The sequence below is a fragment of the Sapajus apella genome, unplaced genomic scaffold, assembly GCF_009761245.1.
Source record: "Sapajus apella isolate SASKATOON/1434 unplaced genomic scaffold, GSC_monkey_1.0 scaffold26, whole genome shotgun sequence".
NCBI lineage: Eukaryota > Metazoa > Chordata > Mammalia > Primates > Cebidae > Sapajus > Sapajus apella.
The window spans coordinates 2,269,868-2,289,870 of NW_022436966.1; the positions used below are offsets into that span (position 1 = coordinate 2,269,868).

A 20,003-nucleotide genomic window follows, 5' to 3' on the forward strand; every position below is an offset into this window, starting at 1 on the left:
CCATCAATTAAAAAAGTATACAAGAGTATTTACATGCAAAACTCACCTCTGGGTCATTTTCTTTTACCAAGGTTGTAAATATAGCTTCCTAAAAAGCCAAAAATAGATACAGGTTGATGGTATAAGCTCTTTCTCATACACATACTTACTTAAGATTTATAATATGACAATCTATACAAATATGCATTAAAGTATTTCACAAAATTAAGAAGCAGCAAAAGTGATGTTCCTTCCAAAAATCTCTCTCTCTCCTAAACAAATCTCATCCTAATCCATATAATTCTTATTCCCCTAAGAACATAAAAGACTAATAAGGCAGTACCATTTAGGAAAGACATTCAAATTCACATATAAGAAATAAAGAGATTTAATTTAGACAACAGAAGAGAATTCAAACTACAAAAGTTAACTAAGCAAAGTAGGAGATGAGGAAGAACAGAGATGTAGGCAAATAAAACAGCACAGTGCATAAAGATACAGATTTGGTGCTACTGAATTATGAAAAGATGAAGAACATCATGAAACAAGGATATCAAAGCAGGCAGAGGACAACTAATAGAAGGCTCTGTGTGCAGGCAAAGGAACTTGGACATTATCTTCTTTTTTTATTTTTTTTTTTGAGACAGAGTTTCGCTCCGTCTCGAGGCTGCAGTGCAGTGGCACAATATCAGCTCACTGCAACCTCCGCTTTCCACATTCAAGCAATTCTCCTGCCTCAGCCTCCCGAATACCTGGGATTACAGGCATCCAACACCATGCCCAGCTACTTTTTGCATTTTTAGTGGAAAAGGGGTTTCAGCATGTTGGCCAGGATGGTCTCAATCTCCTGACCTCGTGATCCGCCCGCCTTGGCCTCCCAAGGCGGGGTGAGCCACCGTGCCCGGCCGACTTTATCTTATAAGACTGAGGATCCTCATTTTTTTTCTTATCGATACTACTAACATGTATAAAACAATCTCACCAATTATATCACATTAGAATGATTCTCAATGAAAGGCATTTATACGTTACATGCATTTCTACCTGCCTCTAGAAAGGATAAAATATTTCTACCTTATGCTTCTCAGCAGTTGACTGTAAATATTTATAGGCCACAGAGAGGCAATGAAGGGTGTGTACTTCACATAAAAGCTGAGAACTTGAGGGAGTTTTATCAAATTGAAGGTAGTGTGTACAAAAGACAATTAGTTCTGGTCCAGGAAGAGGGCTGTTTTTGAGACTGGGTCTCCCTCTGTCAGCCAAGCTGAAGTTCAGTGGCACAATCACAGCTCAGGGGAGCCTTGAACTCCTGGGCTCAAGGGATCCTCCTACCTCGGCATCCCGAGGAGCTGGGAACACATGTGCCTCCATGCCCAGCTAATTAAGTTTTGTAGAGATGGGGTCTCACTTTGTTGCCCAGGCTGGGCTTGGGTCTTGAAGTCCTGGGCTCACACAATCCTCCCATCTCAGCCTCTCAGAGTGCTGAGATCACCAGCGTGAGCCACCACACCTGGACCAGTAAGAGTTTTTAAGAGATAAAGCAATATGGTATGTGGGATGAGGAAGAGGGAACGAGCTGACAGAGTTAAAATAAACAAGATCTAGCAAGGAGCCGAATGTAAGAAACAACAGAAAAAAAACTAAAGATAGCTTCCAGAATTCTAGTTTAGATTACAGATAATGGCAAAAAGAGTAGAGAGAAGCCTGGTTTTAAAAGAACAAATTCAATCTTTTTTCCATTCAAACATACACATGAAGAATAGGATTCTCTCACTATGAAAGTAACTCTCAAGCAATGGAATGGGTGACTGGGTGATTGTTGGAGGGAAAGGAAGCTTTCTCAGTGTCTGTGAGAAAAATATGATGCAAAATGAAAACTAGAAAACATAACACAAACTATAACAAATTTGATTTAAAAACTCGGTAAAAAATGGTGAAACACTTTTAACTAGTAAAATACTAGTAAAAATGGCGGTCTGATTTACCTCATCTTTTACATTCATGTTTTCAGGAGCCATACTTATTGAGAGTTGATTTCCATCCATCAATACTGGGAAGCAGGTATAAAATTTTACCATAGACTCAGCAGCTTTTCTATTTATTTCTATATATGCCTTTAATAAAAAAATAAACCTTGTTACTTTTTCTCAAAAATTGACTTACATGTATAAACAACTTAGTAAATATTTTTAAGATTAAAAAATGCAGTCCTCAGAAAATTGAGGCCCACACACTAAGAATATTATAACCATAGGTGAGAAATAATGAATGACTAAACTTACTATACTAAGGCAAACTAAAGAGAGAGAAAAAAAGGGTTAGTCTAGCAAATGACATTAAGAAAATCTTATTCAACACTGTATCCTTAGGGTAGTAACTATAGCAGATACACTGTAGCAGTATATGTAGCAGATATATTTCTAATCAATATTAATATTTGAGTAAATAAATTGATAAAATATGAAAAATATGAGAAATGAAAGAAGCAAAGAAACGTGTAATTGTGAAGTCTTTTTTCATTTTGTTATTTTAATAGGTGTAAAACTGTAGCTCCATACATTTTGCTTTTAATTTTCACACCTTGGTAAGTAAAGAGATTGAAACTTCTGCATATTTGATAATTAATGAGATAGAAATCTATGTGTTTGCTTATAATTGTAAGCCTATTTTTAAATGAATTATCTCTATTTTTTTTTTGAGATGGAGTCTTGCTCTGTTTCCCAAGCTGGAGTGCAGTGGTGAGATCTTGGCTCACTGCAGCCTCCACCTGCCGGGTTCAAGCAATTCTCCTGCCTCAGCCTCCCAAATAGCTGGGACTACAGTCACCCGCCACTATGCTCAGCTAATTTTTTGTATTTCAAGTAGAGATGGGGATTTACCATGCTGGCCAGACTGGTCTCAAACTCCTGACCCTGTGATCCACCCACCTCAGTCTCCCAAACTGCTGGGATTACAGGCGTGAGTCACTGCCACTGGCTTTTTTTTTTTTTTTTTGGAGATGGAGTCTTGCTCTGTTGCCCAGGCTGGAGTGCAGTGGGTATGATCTCTGCTCATCACAACCTCCACCTCCTGGGTTCAAGCAATTCTCCTGCCTCAGCCTCCAGAGCAGCTGGGATTCCAGGCGTGCGCCACCATGCCTGGCTAATTTTTTATATTTTTAGTAGAGGCGGGGCTTTACCATGTTCACCAGACTGGTCTCGAAATCCTGACCTCGTGATCCACCCACCTCAGTCTCCCAAAGTGCTGGGATTACAGGCGTGAGCCACCGTGCCCAACGGTGAATTATCTCTTAAGGTTGTCTATTGTAGTTTTAATGTGTTACAGCATAATGTAGATGTGAATCCTGTTTCCCATTTTAAACAAATACTCTTCAGTTTTTAAATTTTCATTTTAATTTATGTTAATTTTAATTTCATAAATGTTTAATGCATTTGCATTAAATCTCCCAATATTTTAATGATTTTACTCAACTCCACTCAAAACTGGGCAGATAACTTAGGCTTAAAGTTCAACCATTATACATAATGCAATGGTTTTTAGTGTATTTACTGAGCTCTGCAATCATTCAAATAATCTACTTTTAACACAATGTGAAATTACATGTAACTCACCTGTACTCATTCTCCTCTACCATTTTCTCGAACACACTGGCTCCAAATGCTTCAAAACATACATCCTATTTTACTTTCAAAGATCTCTGGTGACTGCTAACTCCTTTCTGTCATAAGAACCCTTCTTCCACTATTCTAAAGGTGCTATTTCCGTTATTTAAACTACTTCCTGAAATCTCGCTCAACTAAACATACTTTCTACAAGTTGACTATAAACAATGTGTTAATGTGTTGTCCCAACACATACTTATAGAAAATTTAGAACATAAAGATAAACCCAGAGTGTTTTAAGTACTGACGACATCATTAGTCTGAGTCTGAAAATGGTTACTTCCCATTTGAATATCACTGGTAAAAGAGGAGAAAGAGTATGAAATATAACTAGAAGAGTGATCTACAAAATCTTATTAAGTAATTTATAGAACACTTTATTAAATATATTGAAGACATAAAACATTTCCTATTTAACAAAAATTGAGTAAAACTTTGACACATTAGAAAGCCATTTGTCCCCATCATAAACACTATTATGCCTGATTGATTACAATACTAAAATAAAGGATATCTGTGTTTAATATTTTAAAATCCCTCAAAGCTTGAAAGTTTACTTTGAGATACTGCTTTTAAACCCTTTCTTTCTAGTTCTGAAAAACATTTAATGTTTTTCAAAGCATGCTTGCAGAGGATATGAACAGCTATTATCAACTCTTACCTTTTTATGAGATGAGAAAATCAAGACGTCCTTTAAGCCACCAAATGGTTTTGCTAAGTCACAAACTTCTTCTGTAGAATATCCTTTATTAGGCAAATTAGAGATAAGCATCACACACATTTCTTCTGTTTCCTTCAAAACAAATTTTTAAAACCCGATATTAAAATTTCTTTAATTGCTTTTATATTTACTTAAGTTTATACTGCATGTCATATTATGTTAGTATATAGTTGCATTTAATACTGAGGAAAGTCTGATAAATTTAGGAAGCCGGTCTGAACCTCAAATTAAAAAGAAAACCAAAAAAGCTTGTAAATTAACACTCTTCAGGAGTGCAAGGACAAATTGTAGTTATGCCATCTGTCACCTAGTCCAGGTCTGCTGGTATCTTTTTCATTCACTCTTCTTTTACTTTGGGTTTTTTTTTTTTTGAGGGGAGGGGGGCGGGCATTTGCTTTTGTTTTTGGAGACAGTCTTGCTCTGTTGCCCAGGGTGGAGTGCAGTGGTACGATCTTGGCTCACAGCAACCTCTGTCTCCCGGGTTCAAGTGATTCTTGTGTCTCAGCGACTCGAGCAGCTGTCACCCACTGTTTTAAAACACAAGTTCATCTGTTTCTGACTACAACTCCTTCCTTTAATATACTGTCGCCATTCCCATGCCTCGTGATAATATCCCCAAGCTCCATTAACAGTGTGTAGCCTTTTATCTCCCCAAATAAGATAATCACTTTTAGGCAATATATAATAAAAAAGTTCCTGAGAGTCTTTACCCCACAACCCAATCCTCAATGCAATTAAGCATTTTGTTTTCTGCTATCCTTTTTCTCAGATCTATTTTATTTCTCAAGATGACTCTCTCATCAATGCCAATTATTCCTTTCATAGTTACTGGGGAAATTTCTAAAAATGATGTGCTATAGTCAACCTGGCAATTTTTTATCTCTTGGGGGGTAAAAAAGGAAGTTACAATTTTCATAAACCAGTTTAGTGTGACTTTACACTAAATTGGTGCTATAAAATACTCTTCCTAAAATAAGACTTATTACTTAGTTACTACTTGAAGAATGGGTCTACCAGACAAAAATAAACTTATGCTCAACACCCGAATGATCTCAAAATCTACACCAATAAAATGTAAATTAATGACAATGTAATATAGTCATAGTAATAGATAAAAACACAAGAAAAGAATATATTAAGTGAACTTTATGTCCTTTAAGTAAAACTGCAAACTCCACTTGCTTCACTGAAAATGCAAACAACTGGTAACTATTAACATATCTTTCATTTACCTCTAAGAAAAAATATAGATTTTACTAAATTCTACTGATTCTAATTTGACCAATATTGTCTACCCAAAACCATTTTGGCTTAAACATGTTCTCAATGAAAAGTAATCTTCAATAAAAACATGTACATTTGTTGATGATCTGTTCCTAATTTTTGTGACTTACTCTGCACCTCAGGGTTTTTGACCCAAAAATCAAATTTTTTTCTCTTTTCCATTTTAAAAGCCACAAATGACTGGAATTTCTAGCATGCCAAATGCTGTGCAGTTTTTACCTGGGTTTATGAGAAAAATATTTTTGTTAAAATTTCTTGAGCTTTAAGAAATAAAATATGAAAACTCACCTTGCTAACTGGTTCATTTTCTGTGGTCTCCAAAGCAGCTTCTTAACACAAAATAAAATTTAAAATGATGCAGGTATATTTATTAAGATCCCACTTTAGTCCACAGTAGATTAAATAGTAGGTACATGAAAATGTATAATACAACAAAATACTAGATAATTAGTACAAAATAACTATAAAAGTGACACTGACTTTTAAAAAAACATTTTCATTCTTTCTGAGATCAAAATTTCATCTTAAGAGACATAGTAAAGACATGAATCATAATATTCTTAATTTCACTTAGGTATGGCGCATTGGTAATTAAAATAAGTAAATATTTTGGGGGGGATACAAAATTAAGTATTTATTTTCTAAAAATTTTAATTTTCCTTCCACCTTTAAACATAAAAGAACAAAATAAAGTTCCTATTGACCTACCAGAAACAACTTCTTTAGCACAGTTTTCAGTGGCTTTGGCTTCCATACTGGTCTTTACTTCAGAGTTTTCTGCATGAAATAGTCTGCTTTAATAGTTTAGCAAAACACTAATATAATTGAAATAATGAACCTAAACAGGAACTTAAGTTAGTTTATTTTGACATTTCAAGTCTCCTTAGGCTGACCTAAGTCAAACATCTCTCTTTGAAAAACAAAACAGCAATCCCCACTTTAGTAATTTTTAGGCAAAAGATTCAGAATATATCTTCAAGATGATCTAAAGAAAATAAATGGACACATAGAGGGGAGCAACACACACTGGGGCCTACTGGAGGGTGGGAGGAGGGAGAGGATCAGGAAAAATAACTAATGTGTACTAAGCTTAATACCTGGGTGATGAAATAATCTATACAACAAACCCCCATGACACACGTATACCTATGTAACAAGCCTGCACGTGCCACTAAACTTAAAATAAAAAGTTAAAAAAAGAAAAGCAAGCACTGAATGACCACATTTCAAGCTTACCTGGTACAGTAGCAGGTTTGTTAGAGTCTTTGTTTTTGACATTTCCAGTCTTTTTGGCTTCTAGAGACTTCTTTCCACCAGATTTTGCTAAAAGTACAGTGAGCCATTACTCTAAAGGTCTGTTAATCATTTGGCATGTTTCACACTAATGTATTAGTAAATTAGTTTGACTTTATTACAAAAGCAGCTCTTTTTCAATATTCAGTATTTTTATTTATCTTTAGTACCTCTTTCCCAGTAAGACAAAAAGCAAATTTAAGTCAAGATACAATTTTTTGGTGATGCCCTTTAATGAGCCGCATGTTTAACCTTCATGTGGCATATCAACATCATAATCACACACACTAAAATATTACTATGTAATTTCTGCAAAGATTCTTTAGGATTAGTCTATTAGGAAAGATACAACTAAAAAGATGGCTCTAGTTCCAAGGTGCTACATTTAAATAGTGTTCCATTTCTTTACTGAAAACAAATGCACTCCTAACATAATCTTTTTAAAAGTAACAAGCATCTAAGAAATTATACAAACTGGAGAAGACAATATGAATTGACAGCTCTTAAAAAAAAAAAGGAAAACAAAGATTAAACCATTCAACGGAGGGAAATGACAGAGCAACCTGTGATTACAAAGCTGTCAAAAATGTAGTTATATAGCTGTATATACATATATGTAATTGTTTTCATGCACACAAATTACCTGCCAAAGACCAAAGTAGCAAAAAAAATTCCAACAAAATGGGTCAGGTTTTAAATATCAAAGAAGTATCTACTAAACTCTTGAAGTATTAGATGCTAACAATAATTATATGAATTTAAAACGTGAATAAAGAATAAATAAAATCTCTCCTCCCCAGTAGTCTTACCTGTTTTGATTGAAGCTTTATTACCTTTAGCAGCTACTGTTACCACAGATTTTACAGAACTTGCTGATTTCCCTAAATCACAAAAGCTACAGTCAAAACTGGTTTACTTAACTAGTATCAACAATCCCCAAAGAACCTCACACAGAAAAAAATGTAAGAATAGACTATATTTTATTCAAAATGTAAAATGCTATAATCTTTGGGGACATAGGCCATTTTCTAAATCTAGCAATGATGGTAATTTCTTCATTAAAAAAAAAGGTATCACTGAAATAAGATTTCACCTCCCTACTGAGGTATAGATCAAACACCCCTAATCTGAAAATCCAAAATCTGAAATGTTTCAAAACCTGAAACCCTGAGTGCTGCTGACATGACACCACAAGTGGAAAATTCCCACCTAAGTATACTTAAAAAAAACTTTGTTTCATGTGCAAAATTATTAAAACATTGTATAAAATTGCCTTCAGGCTATGTATATAAGTTGTATATGAAATAGAAATGAATTTCACATTTAGACTTGGCTCCCACCCCCAGTATCAAATTATATATATGCAAATATTCCAACATCTAAAACACTTCTGCTCCCAACCATTTTGGGTAAGGGATATTCAACCTATACTTAAAACAGCATTCATGCAAGTTAAATAAATTTCTGAATGTGTGGATCAACTAGAAACAAAATTACTAATTCCAAGGACATAAAACAATCCCATACTTTTAGCAAGTCCAAAAGCACTTAAACCTAGATCCTCCCAACCCATGCTTCCATGGCTCCTAATTTATTAAAATGTATTCAAGAACACTTATATCATGGTCAGATCATATAAAGATTGTTTTAACTCATTCCTACAGTTTCCTAGCTGTACAAGACTATTTAAATTGCTCTCACCATTATTTGTACCTACATATCTATTATTATGGCCTATTTTCCAAGATGGTGCTATTTATAAAGATGTGGTCATCAAAGGGTTGCAGATCGTCAGAGAGCCCAAACTCTTTCCATTCAGAGAGAAACAGATTTAACTCTGAAATTAGGATTCATAACAACTAGAGAGAATGGATGAAGAAAAAGCCCAAGATAAAAAAAAAATCAATAGATCTAAATTGAATTCCAATTTGTATCAAGAAGCTTTGGGGCACTAACAGATTTGTGTACACATTTCCCTAAATATAAGGGTGGTGATTGCCGAAATTACCTAACAGGAACATTTTAAGAATATAATCATACGTTTAAAAATACAAAAAAAAAAAAAATCATTAAACATCTACAAAAATCAACTGAAATAGTTTACAAATCCCCCTTTTATATTCAAGATAGTCCATAATACTTTGCTCCAAAAAGAGCAATACAAATCCTTACAGCTTGTCACACCCAACTTGTCAATTCTTGGTCATTCACGACTTTTGCCACACTGTAGTAAACTGAGCCTCAGTGAGCCCTTAAGGTATTTCTTTCACTATCCTATGTTATTATCACAAGTCAATTCATTTCATAACTTCTATCTGGGTACTAGAACTTAGGGAAAAAATAAAAAATAGCCAGCATTAATTTCCAACAGCAAAGGGGTGGCCATCAGTGTTACAGCCAGTTTACCACATCCCAAATGACTGCCATACACTTAGTATCAAAGTGTCAGCAAAATTAATGCAGCTTCAAGACAAGTTTCCTGGCCACTCAAATTACTGCTTCTAAGAAACTACTATATGAAAATTCTGAAACTGCCACTAACAATGATTTTTACCAGTTCAAGGCTGTTTCCTTTCCTTTTTAATATTATATGAAAGATTATTTATTTACTTCAGACAAGTCTGGCTCTGTCGTCCAGGCTAGAGTGCAGTGGTGCATCTCGGCTCACTGCAACTTCTGCCTCCTGGGTTCAAAGGATTCTCCTAACCCAGCCTCCCGAGTAGCTGAGATTACAGGTGTGCACCACCAGCTCCTGGCTAATTTTTTTGTATTTTTAGTAGAGACAGGATTTCACCAGTTGGCCAGGCTGGACTTGACATCCTGACTTAAGGTGATCCACCCCGCCTCGGTCTCCCAAAGTGCTGGGATTACCGGGTGTAAGTCACCATGCCCGGCTCCAAAGATAATTTAATACATTGATCTCTACTCATTTAACAGATGACCCTGAATTAATGAAGATTTAGTAGAAATCGGAGAAAAACTGTAAAAGATTATGCCAGGGAAAAGAGAAAAAATAATTACTTAAAATTCCACTGTAGCTCACAAAAACTACAAGGGCTCATGTTTATTATTTAAACTATTGTGTAAAAGAAAGCAGGAAGAAGAGAACTCAATAAAAGAAAAAGGAAAATATGTGTTATTCATCATGAGAAATATTTTATCCAGTTAAATGATTGCAATAAAGAGCATTATCTAGTATATACCATTTCTCTAAACTGCTAGATGATTATAAATCTCAAAGATTAGCATGCATTTAATATAGACTATGTCACATGAAATCCAAGACTACTGCCATATAATTATTAAATAAATTAAAGTTAACTGATAGTCTAGAATCCTAATCTTAAAAAAACATACCTGCAGATTTGTTTACTTTGGCTACAGATGCCTTGGTTTGTCCAGTTTTGGCTAAAATAACAAGAAAAACATTTAAGTACTACATTACAAATAACATCATTTGGCTTTAAAAGTCAACCTAGTAATAATTTGAAAGGAACTCTGCAAGAAACATCGCTATACTCATGTCTGTATGTCTATGGAATTATTATGGGGGCAAATTCTTAGATATGAACTTGATGTGTCAAAAGGCATACAGATTTAAATTTTGACAATTAATATTAGACTGACTTCCAGAAAGGCTGGACTAGTTAACAGTACCATCAAAGCATAGGGATTATTCCCCATTTCGAAACACACACAATATATCATGTCAAAAGCCTAACATGGTAATTAAAGTGATCAACCTTCCCAATGTGAAATGAAAGTTGGTGGGATTAATTTTTTTCCTCTAAGTGTAGTTGTATCCATTTTCATATGTTTAAAAGTCATCTCTACTTCTTTCTCTATAACCTACCTAATCATACTATTTTCCAATTTATATTTTGGGTTATTGAGGCTTCTTATTTTTTATTAGAGTTCCTTATATAAGAAACTTAATCTATATCACATAGCTTAACAATTTTCTTAAAAAAGACACTCAAGGCCGGGCGCAGTGGCTCAAGCCTGTAATCCCAGCACTTTGGGAGGCTGAGGCGGGTGGATCACGAGGTCAAGAGATCAAGACCATCTTGGTCAACACGGTGAAACCCCGTCTCTACTAAAAATACAAAAAATTAGCTGGGCATGGTGGTGTATGCCTGTAATCCCAGCTACTCAGGAGGCTGAGGCAGGAGAATTGCCTGAACCCAGGAGGCGGAGGTTGCGGTGAGCTGAGATTGCGCCATTGCACTCCAGCCTAGGTAACAACAAGAGCGAAACTCCGTCCCAAAAAAAAAAAAAAAAAAAGACACTCAAAATGCTTATGCATTAATACTTTTTATGCAGTCAAATGTCTTCCTGATTGGGAAAGACTTCTCAACCTAAAATTTTACAAAAACATTCTTCACACTTAAAGAATACTGTCATCATCTTACGTATCAAAGTAAATCTTTGATCCAACTGCAGTTTGATGTAAGCGCTTTTACTTTTTTTTTTTTTTTTGGAGACAGAGTCCTGCTCTGTTGCCCAGGATGGAGTGCAGTGGCATGATCTCCGCTTACTACAACCTCCGCCTTGCTGGTTCAGGCGATTCTCATGCCTCAGGCTCCGAGCAGCTGGGTCTAGAGGAGAGCACCACTACTCCCATCTAATATTTGTATTTTTAGTAGAGACAGGATTTTACCATGTTGGCCAGGCTGGTCTCAAATTCCTGGCCTCAAGTGATCCACTCACCTTGGCCTCCCAAAGTGCTGGGATTACAAGCATGAGTAAAAAAAGTAGCTAGTTAATGTAATGCATAATGAATCTTTTCCCCACTAATACGAAATATTAACGTAAAATTTTTCTTGGCATACACTGCAGGGGAACACGGGTAAAAAAGATAAGAGTAAAAAAAAATTTACTGATGTCCCATATGTTTTGGGAAACATCTCTGGACTCTCTTCTGTCCTACTTTTTGTCTACGTAACTATATGAAACTATTCTAAATCTTTTAACTTTGTAATATATTTTAATATTTATTATGGATAGTCTGTTTTCATTGTTTCCTTTAAAGAATTGTCTTGCCTACTCTTTTATGTTAATTTCTTATATAAACTATCAGCCTACGTTAATTAAAAAAAATTTTTTTTGCTATTATTCTTTATGCTTCATATATAAAGAAAAAAAGAGGTTTAGCTGGATGAGGTGGCTCTGGCCAGGAGGACAAGGTGGAAGAATCACTTGAACCTGGGAGGTAGTGGATGCAGTGAACCCCACTGTGGAACTGAACTCCAGCCTGGGGTAGGGGTGGGGTCAGGTGGGGGTGGAGGTGGGGGAGGGGTGCGATGAGGCAGAGGCGGAGGAAGATGAGGAGGAGGAGGAGGAGCAGCAGCAGCAGCAGTAAAGAAGAAGAAAAGGCATTTTATAAGGGTGAGGCTTTCTATCCAAGAATGTCATTTTTTTCATTTAAGGCTCATTTTATGCCTTTTAATATTTTAGTTATCTTTTTTTAGCGTCTACCATTTTTATTATTGTAAATGGACTATTTAATATTAGATTACCTAAGGAGCTCTTCTTTATAAATAAGGCAATTAAACTTTACATATTAGAGAATTAAATGGGTAATTATAATAAAATAGCATTTTATAATTGATTCTCTTGGGTTTTCCATGATGCTATCATATTTGCAAATAATGGTGTATCCATCCTACTTTCCAATTTCCATGCCTCTGTTAATTACATTGTACTGGTTAATGGTTATTAGTTTTACAAAACATTTATTTTAACTCATAGACGTGTTGATGCATATTCTTAGTTCCCAACCTTAATGGGAACACATCTAATGCATTATTAAGCATACGCTGGCTTTTAACTTATGTGCACTTGTGTATGTATGTGTACATAAATAAGGGTATAAACAAATACACATATTTAAGGAGCTAATTTTTTTGTTTGTTTGTTTTGAGACAGGGTCTCACTCCATTGCACAGGTTGGGATACAGACGCACAATCACAGCTCAATGAAGCCTCAACCTCTTGGGCTCAAGCAATCCTCCCACCTCAGCCTTTCGAGTAGCTGGGACTACAGGCATGTGCAAACATGCCCACATAATTTCTTAATTTCTGTTACAGACTGGGTCTCATTATATGGCCCACACTAAGAACTCTTTTTTTAAATGCTAGAAATGGATGTTGAACTTAATATCCTTTTCAGTATTTATGGAAAAGATCATACGTCTTTTCTAATATGGTAGAATTGAATTAACAGATTTCTTCATTTTGAACCATCTTTATACTTCCAATATAATACTCTCTTGTGCATAGACCATTACTCATCTAAAGTACTCGCAGACACTATGTTAAAATTTTACACTAAAATTTAACATTAATATTTCTAAATACAATTGTTCTCTAGCTTTAATCCACTACGAAGGCTGTCAGCATTTTAAAAATATTTCTTTTACTTTTGAGATAATTGTAAATTCACATAGAGTTGCATGAAATATGAGAGAGAGACCCCCTATACCCTTCACCCAGTTTCCCTCCAATGATTGACACTTTGTATAACCGTAGTACACTATCAGACAGAAAACTGACACAAACAGATTTTATTCGCACTGAATGCAATGTGTACTTAGCTCTGCAAAATTTTATCACAGGTGTAGATTAGTGTGACTGCCACCAGCCAAGATACAGAACAGTTCCTTCATATCTCTTCTAAAACCCATTTATAGTACTAGCTACCTCCCTCCCACCAACCCTTACAATCACTAATCTGTTCTCTCTGTAATTTCATTTCAATGTGATATACATGATATTGTATAACATAAATCTTTTAAAAATAGCCATTAATCTATTGAAGAACATTTAGTTTGTTTCCAGTTTGGGGCTTTTATAAACAAAGTACCCATAAATATTCGTGGATAGGTCTTTGTATGAGCCTAAGTTTTCATTTATCTGTGATAAGTGGGTAAGAGTGTAAGTGATAAGTAACATGGTAAGCACATGTTTAGTTTCTGTTAAGTTAAAATTGCCATACTCTTTTCCAGAATGGCTGCACTATTTCACAATTGCTCTCGCACGCAATGTATGAGTTTCTCTGCATACTCCTCGGCATTTGGTGCTATCATTATTTTTTATTTTATCCATTCTGATAAGTGTGTAATGTCTTTGTCAGTATTTGATGTATTAGCCTATTTCCCCACCCTTTCTCATTCCCTCTTTTATAGGAAGCTATCCCTTCCCCTGAATGCCATATTATAGCTGAAATTGATATTGTTTCCTTAAAGATTTGGTGGAATTCACATGTGGGAGTTCCCAAAGATGAGCACAGTGCTTTTATTGGGGAAATAACTGTCTTAAGCAAACCAAGAGGGGATCTCTGGATGGTGCGAATCACTTTCTTTAAACAGTTTCTGAAATATTTTAAACTTTTGACAATAAACATTTATTACCTTTATAATTAGATTTAAAAGAAAGTCATTTTCAGCTGGGAATTAAAAAGGCAAAAAGAAAAGGGTACATATTATTTCTAAAAAAGAGAAAAGCCATAAAATCTTACAGAAAAATCATTTGATCAAGGAAGTTTCATCAGAGATGAGCCTTACAGGATAAACTGGAATCTGTCCCCCAACTCTCCCCAAAAAAAGTCTTAACTGACTTTTTATCTTCAGTACCTTCTCTGGGACCTATTAAGTTCTTACCAAATGAAGTTATGTGAAGTCAGACATCAATTCCACGCAAATAAGCAGCAAAAATAAACAACCAAGGAATAAAGTAACATGGAAAATAAACTATTCTGAGTGGCTGAAAAATAATACACAGTTGACTGTCAAGGGGTTCAAAGAATAATCTGTAGTCAAAGGGCCCAGAATAATTTATGAAAAGCCGAAGAATTTGGACTTTTTTCCATGATTACTAGAAGGAGAATGATCAGATCTGCTTTGAAAAGACCTCTGGGCAACAATGCATATAATAAAGCAGTCAGGAGGCTATCTTCAAAAGTTCAAATGTGAGAGGATGGGTCTGAATGAAAAGGAGTTGCAGGCATGATGGAGCTATGTATAAAGAATCTGAGAGTTGAAGCAGATTCAAGGGAAAACTAATATGGATCCGCCACTGACTGGCTGAAAAGAAGAAGGATGTTATTTAAATCTGTATTATGTCAGACAGAAGAAAAGAGAAGACAGGGTTAAGAATTACCCTACAGGATGATTAGTGGTAACTGTTAAATAATATGAGAAAATGAGAAGAGTATACGCAAGGGGATAGAAGAGTTTATGTATGTATGGGAAATGTCCTTAAAGACAAAGAGGAAAAGATATCATCCAGGAGAGGGCCAGGCACAATGGCTCACACCTATAATTCCAGCACTTCGGGAGGCCGAGGCGGGCAGATCACTTAAGGTCAGGAGTTCGAGACCAGCCTGGCCAAAATGTTGGAATCCCATGTCTACTAAAAAAAACCCAAAAATTAGCCAGGCATAGTGTTGCATACCTGCAATTCTAGCTACTCAAGAGGCTGAGGCAGGAGAATCACCTGAACCTGGGAGGCAGGGGTTGCAGTGAGCCAAGATCATGCCACTGTACTCCAGCCTAGGCAACAGAGTGAAACTCCATCTCAAAAAAAGAAAAAAGAAGAAACCACCCAAGAGGAAAAGCATGATGTGAGAAGAGGAACAGACTGATTGTTAAGAAAACTAGAAAGGCAGGAGAAAAGAAAAACAGTGATCCAGGAGATCAAGAAATTTTCATTCTTGAGGGAGGTAATTTAGTATATGCACAAAGCTTTGGAATCAAAAAGTTCTGAGCTCAAATTCTAACTCTTCCATGTGGCCCTGAGTGACTCATGTAAGCTTTCGGAATCTACCTCTTCTAGAAAATAAGAACAATATATATTTTTTGAGATGGAGTCTCGCTCTTGTCACCCAGGCTGGAGTGACGTGGCACAATGTTGGCTCACTGCAACCTCCACCTCCCAGGTTCTCCTGCCTCAACCACCGAGTAGCTGGGATTACAGACGCCCGACACCACACCTGGCTAATTTTTGTATTTTTAGTAGAGACAGGGTTTCACCATGTTGGCCAGGTTGACCTCAAACTCCTGACCTCAGGTGATTCACCCACCTTGGCCTCCCAAAGTGATGGGGTTACAGGCATAAGCCACCAAACCGTGGCCAAACACTATTAACTGTTAACCCAAAGGACGGTTTGAAAGGTTAAACAAAGTAACATAAATATACTACGTGTCAAGCAAAAATATCATACCCTCAAATGTTAGGCTCCTTTTCATTGTTTTCTCTCTTCTGGTACAGATTGTGTTGGTAGGCCTACTTAGGAAGTAATTTTTACACCTTATTTTGTACAAAATTCTAACTCTCAATCAAACTAATCCTGCATTACCTTTTCGCTGGTTCTGCTTTTGCTTTGTGTCACAGAACTTCTCATTTTCTAAAACACATATTATTTAATGTTTATTTTATGTTTAATGTTTGTCACCTCAAGTTAAAAATGTAGTGTCTGGGAACAGGAATGCCTATCTGGTCCACTAACACATCCTAAGCCTCTACAAAGTGCCCTCTATCATGGTCATGAAATAGGTACTCAATAATTACTATTTTTCTTTTTAATTAGTACTGGGTAAGAGCTCTAAATGTTTCCATTTATGATCAAATTGCTCTTGCTTCCTCCCTGTGCCTATAATCAAAACTATCCTTAAAACTGCCCTAATTCATCTTTCCTGTCACTCTTTAATCTGAGTGGATCTCAAAAAATTATCATGTACCCTTCTTTCTCATCTGTCACTTTCTCACTCCTATTTACAGGTTTTCTTTCTACTTTTATATTAGAAGGAAGTACTAGCTTTCCAAAATTTACACCTTAAATTTTTGACGCTTCCCAAATATCTCACTTTCAATGCTATTATGATTGGCAAACTAAAGAGTATCTCCGGCTGATACCTGTGACAACTGAAATTTGGTAATGTTGAAATCTAAGGTCCTAACCCCAAATTCAAAGGCACCACTGTGTCTCAGTTTTCCAGTTGTAATCAATAATATCATCACATTCAGTAAAACCTATCAAGACTGAAACTTTGAAATTGTTTAACTGCTTAAAAATTTTTTTGAACTCATTTACTGAAAAATTCCACATAACAAAATGCAAATGTTACCCCCCCCACATCATTTAAATTAACCTCTTTCACATCAGGTCCTAATCATTCCAAACTAAAGCCCAATTGTGTTTTCTCAATGGGATTTTTAAGTCTCTCCAATTTATCCAATCTATGTAAGAATCCTAAACAATCAGTGAGTGGCTCCATATTCTCTACTGTAATTTCCCAGAGTCTGTACCAACTAACTCTCATACAGAAAAACTGGAGTGCACTTTTGCCTAGCTTAGGAAACAGTGGACAAAATAAAGCTAAACAGGTTTCTTTCCTGAAGGACTTCATAAAATGGAAGTGTTCTGTGAATTACTATTTCAAAAGAAAAATAAACGGCTGTACACATATCACAAACTTTCTTACCCAAAACATCTTTCAGAAATTACTCTTTATCATGACACATTTTGAAAAATGATACTAATGAGGTCAAATTTGAAAACTTCTCAGCATGACCCTTCAAGGCCTTCAACAGAGTAATTCAACTTTGTTACCTTCGTTATGTGTCCCCCACATGAAGCAATTTTCTGCCTCCACATTTTATCTCTTCATATAATATCACCTAATTTAAAATCTTAATAAAAAGGTACTGCCTTCCAGAAGCCATCCACAGTATCTCCACTAACCTTCAATATTTCAGTACTCTACACAACTAAACATTATGTGGCAATGAGATATTCCATACAATCCAACATTCCCAACACTAGTAAAACTTAGTGCCTAAATTCTTACCTTACTCTGGATAGAAAACCAAAACACACTATATTTTTGCCCTCCCCAAATAGAACATACAAAACACAATGTAAGTTGCTAAACAGAGTTTTGTGTCTGCCTTATTTTAGCTTTTCTTTCTTGTCTTTCACTATCAAGCTGTTTATTCTCACTAGTACTAGTCTCAGGAGTGTATGTTTTGGCAGCAACTTCTTCCACCTTTCTAATCCTAAATGGACTAAGAAAAAAGAGAACCAGAATTATTAAAACTGTATGCAAAATTTGTTTAACTAGATTCACAATGATGGCTTCAAGTATTTTCCTGAGTATAAAGAAACAGCTTTTAGCACATGAGTGTGATAACGTCTATTTCTGGTTAGTCTTTTTTGTTTGCTTTTTGGCTCTCAATTAACCTTCAAAATCAAAGGGACCAGATAAGCAATCTTAACATACCTTTCTTATGTTTTGTCTTGTGAGTTTATCGGGAGGGGATGGAGGGAGGTATTGCATAACTAACCTAAACACGTAAAAAACAGCTATTAACTGTGGAACTATGATAGACATTTCACATATATTATCTCATAGTTTTGTTATATTTACTCCAGAAGAGATTCTGTAATTATACCGCACTAAATTTTAACCACCTGCTTAATACAGGGACCAAGATCCCAATTAAAGAACGTAATTGAGATCTCTTTCATTAAAATACAACAGTGCCTTCCAAGCATCATCATCTAAGTTTCTACTAAACTGACAAGACACACTCATTTGAAAGAATATTAAAAGTAGCAACTTACCAGCAGAAGCTGAAGTAACAATTTCAACAGCTTTTGAAGCATCTGTATCTCTTCTATTTAAAAGAAGAAAAAATTTAGCAGCAACTTAGGAATTCTAAGTTCTACAAAATCCTAAAAATGTAATATTTACATCTAAAAACATTTAAAATAATTCAACTGGAGTGATGTTCCACTTAAAGTGTAGTTATGGTGATAAAATATATTTAAAATGCAGTTTTAAATATTAAAATTTCTTAAGTCAAATACACATTCATTCTCACACATGAAATCATAAAGTCACTTACTTTAAGGTAGATGCAGATACTTTCTTTGACTCTAAAGCCTTTTTCTTCACCTCTTTGTTCTGTGTAGGAAAAATATTTTGAACAAAAGGAATTTAGTAAAAAGCAATTTAGAAAATATAGAACAAGAAAATTCTAAAATCTTCCTAAAGTATACATGCTTATTACCTTTTTCTATTAATAAAGACATTTTTTTCCATTTGTGATTACACAGCCTAATTTTACATCTTTTACAACTTATCTGCGTTTACTTACCATTAACTGCAGCAGTCTACCCTTATCCAAGACCCCCAGTGGATGCCTTCAAACAGTGCTAGTACTGAACCCTATATATGCAAAGTTTTTTCCCTATATTTACATGTAAGTTTAACTTCTAAATTAGGAACAGTAAGAGATCAACAATAGAACAGAACAGTGCTCCTTTCAGCAGCACATATACTAAAATTAGAATGATATGGAAATTAGCATGGTCCCTATACAAGGATGACATGCATATTCGTTAGGCATTCCATATTCTAAATTTAAAAAAAAAAAAGTTTTAACAATATAGTGCAATAAAACTTACATGAATGTGATCTATCAAAATATCTTACTATACTGTAGAACTTAGCCACTTCAGCATACAATTTTTTTCTTTCCTTAATCAAAAACTTTCACCTTTTCATTTAAAGAAAGCATTTTACAGCCTCTCTTTGGCCTATCCATATTGCCAGTATCACCATACTTGCACTTTAGGACCATTATTAAGTAAAATGAGGGTTATTTAAACACAAGCACTGCAATAAAGTGACGGTCAATCTGATATCCAAGACAGCTATTAAGTGACTAACAGGTAGGTGGCATATAAAGTGTGGATATACTCTGGACAAAGTAATGATTCACAGCCCCAGTAAGCTGGAGCTGGACCGCATGAAATTTCATAATGCTACTCAGAATGTGACACAATTTAAAACATGTTCATTGTTTATTTCCGGAATTTTCTATTCAACATTTTCAAACCACAGTTGACCACTGAAATTGCAAAGCCAAGCCTCAGATAAGGGAGAACTACTGTTTACCTTTTAACAACATAGTTTCTTACAGCACTGTGACATTTCAGATACCTAAAGTGCAATTGCTATATCACCCTGCTCTAACCTACTGCCATCTTTTGCTTT

At 35.3% G+C, this 20,003-nt stretch overlaps 1 protein-coding gene and 1 non-coding gene across 11 annotated transcripts in view; one reads left to right on the top strand and one right to left on the bottom strand.

Moving 5' to 3' along the window:
* Window positions 1-20,003, bottom strand: part of ZNF638 (zinc finger protein 638) — a 153,491-nt gene that overhangs the window by 22,958 nt on the left and 110,530 nt on the right. For 9 of the 10 annotated variants that reach the window (XM_032291781.1, XM_032291780.1, XM_032291783.1 and 6 more), the window contains 10 exons: window positions 18,850-18,908; window positions 18,566-18,618; window positions 10,297-10,347; window positions 7,749-7,820; window positions 6,883-6,969; window positions 6,355-6,423; window positions 5,935-5,975; window positions 4,303-4,434; window positions 1,965-2,093; window positions 47-88 (listed from right to left, as the gene is read on the bottom strand). In XM_032291781.1, the coding sequence (XP_032147672.1) occupies window positions 47-88; window positions 1,965-2,093; window positions 4,303-4,434; window positions 5,935-5,975; window positions 6,355-6,423; window positions 6,883-6,969; window positions 7,749-7,820; window positions 10,297-10,347; window positions 18,566-18,618; window positions 18,850-18,908 (735 nt within the window). The remainder of the gene's footprint in view (window positions 1-46; window positions 89-1,964; window positions 2,094-4,302; window positions 4,435-5,934; window positions 5,976-6,354; window positions 6,424-6,882; window positions 6,970-7,748; window positions 7,821-10,296; window positions 10,348-18,565; window positions 18,619-18,849; window positions 18,909-20,003) is intronic. The other variant, XM_032291782.1, reaches the window with a different exon arrangement.
* LOC116560728 lies at window positions 19,261-19,364 on the top strand. The gene has a single exon (XR_004273112.1). It is a non-coding gene; the product is annotated as a U6 spliceosomal RNA (small nuclear RNA).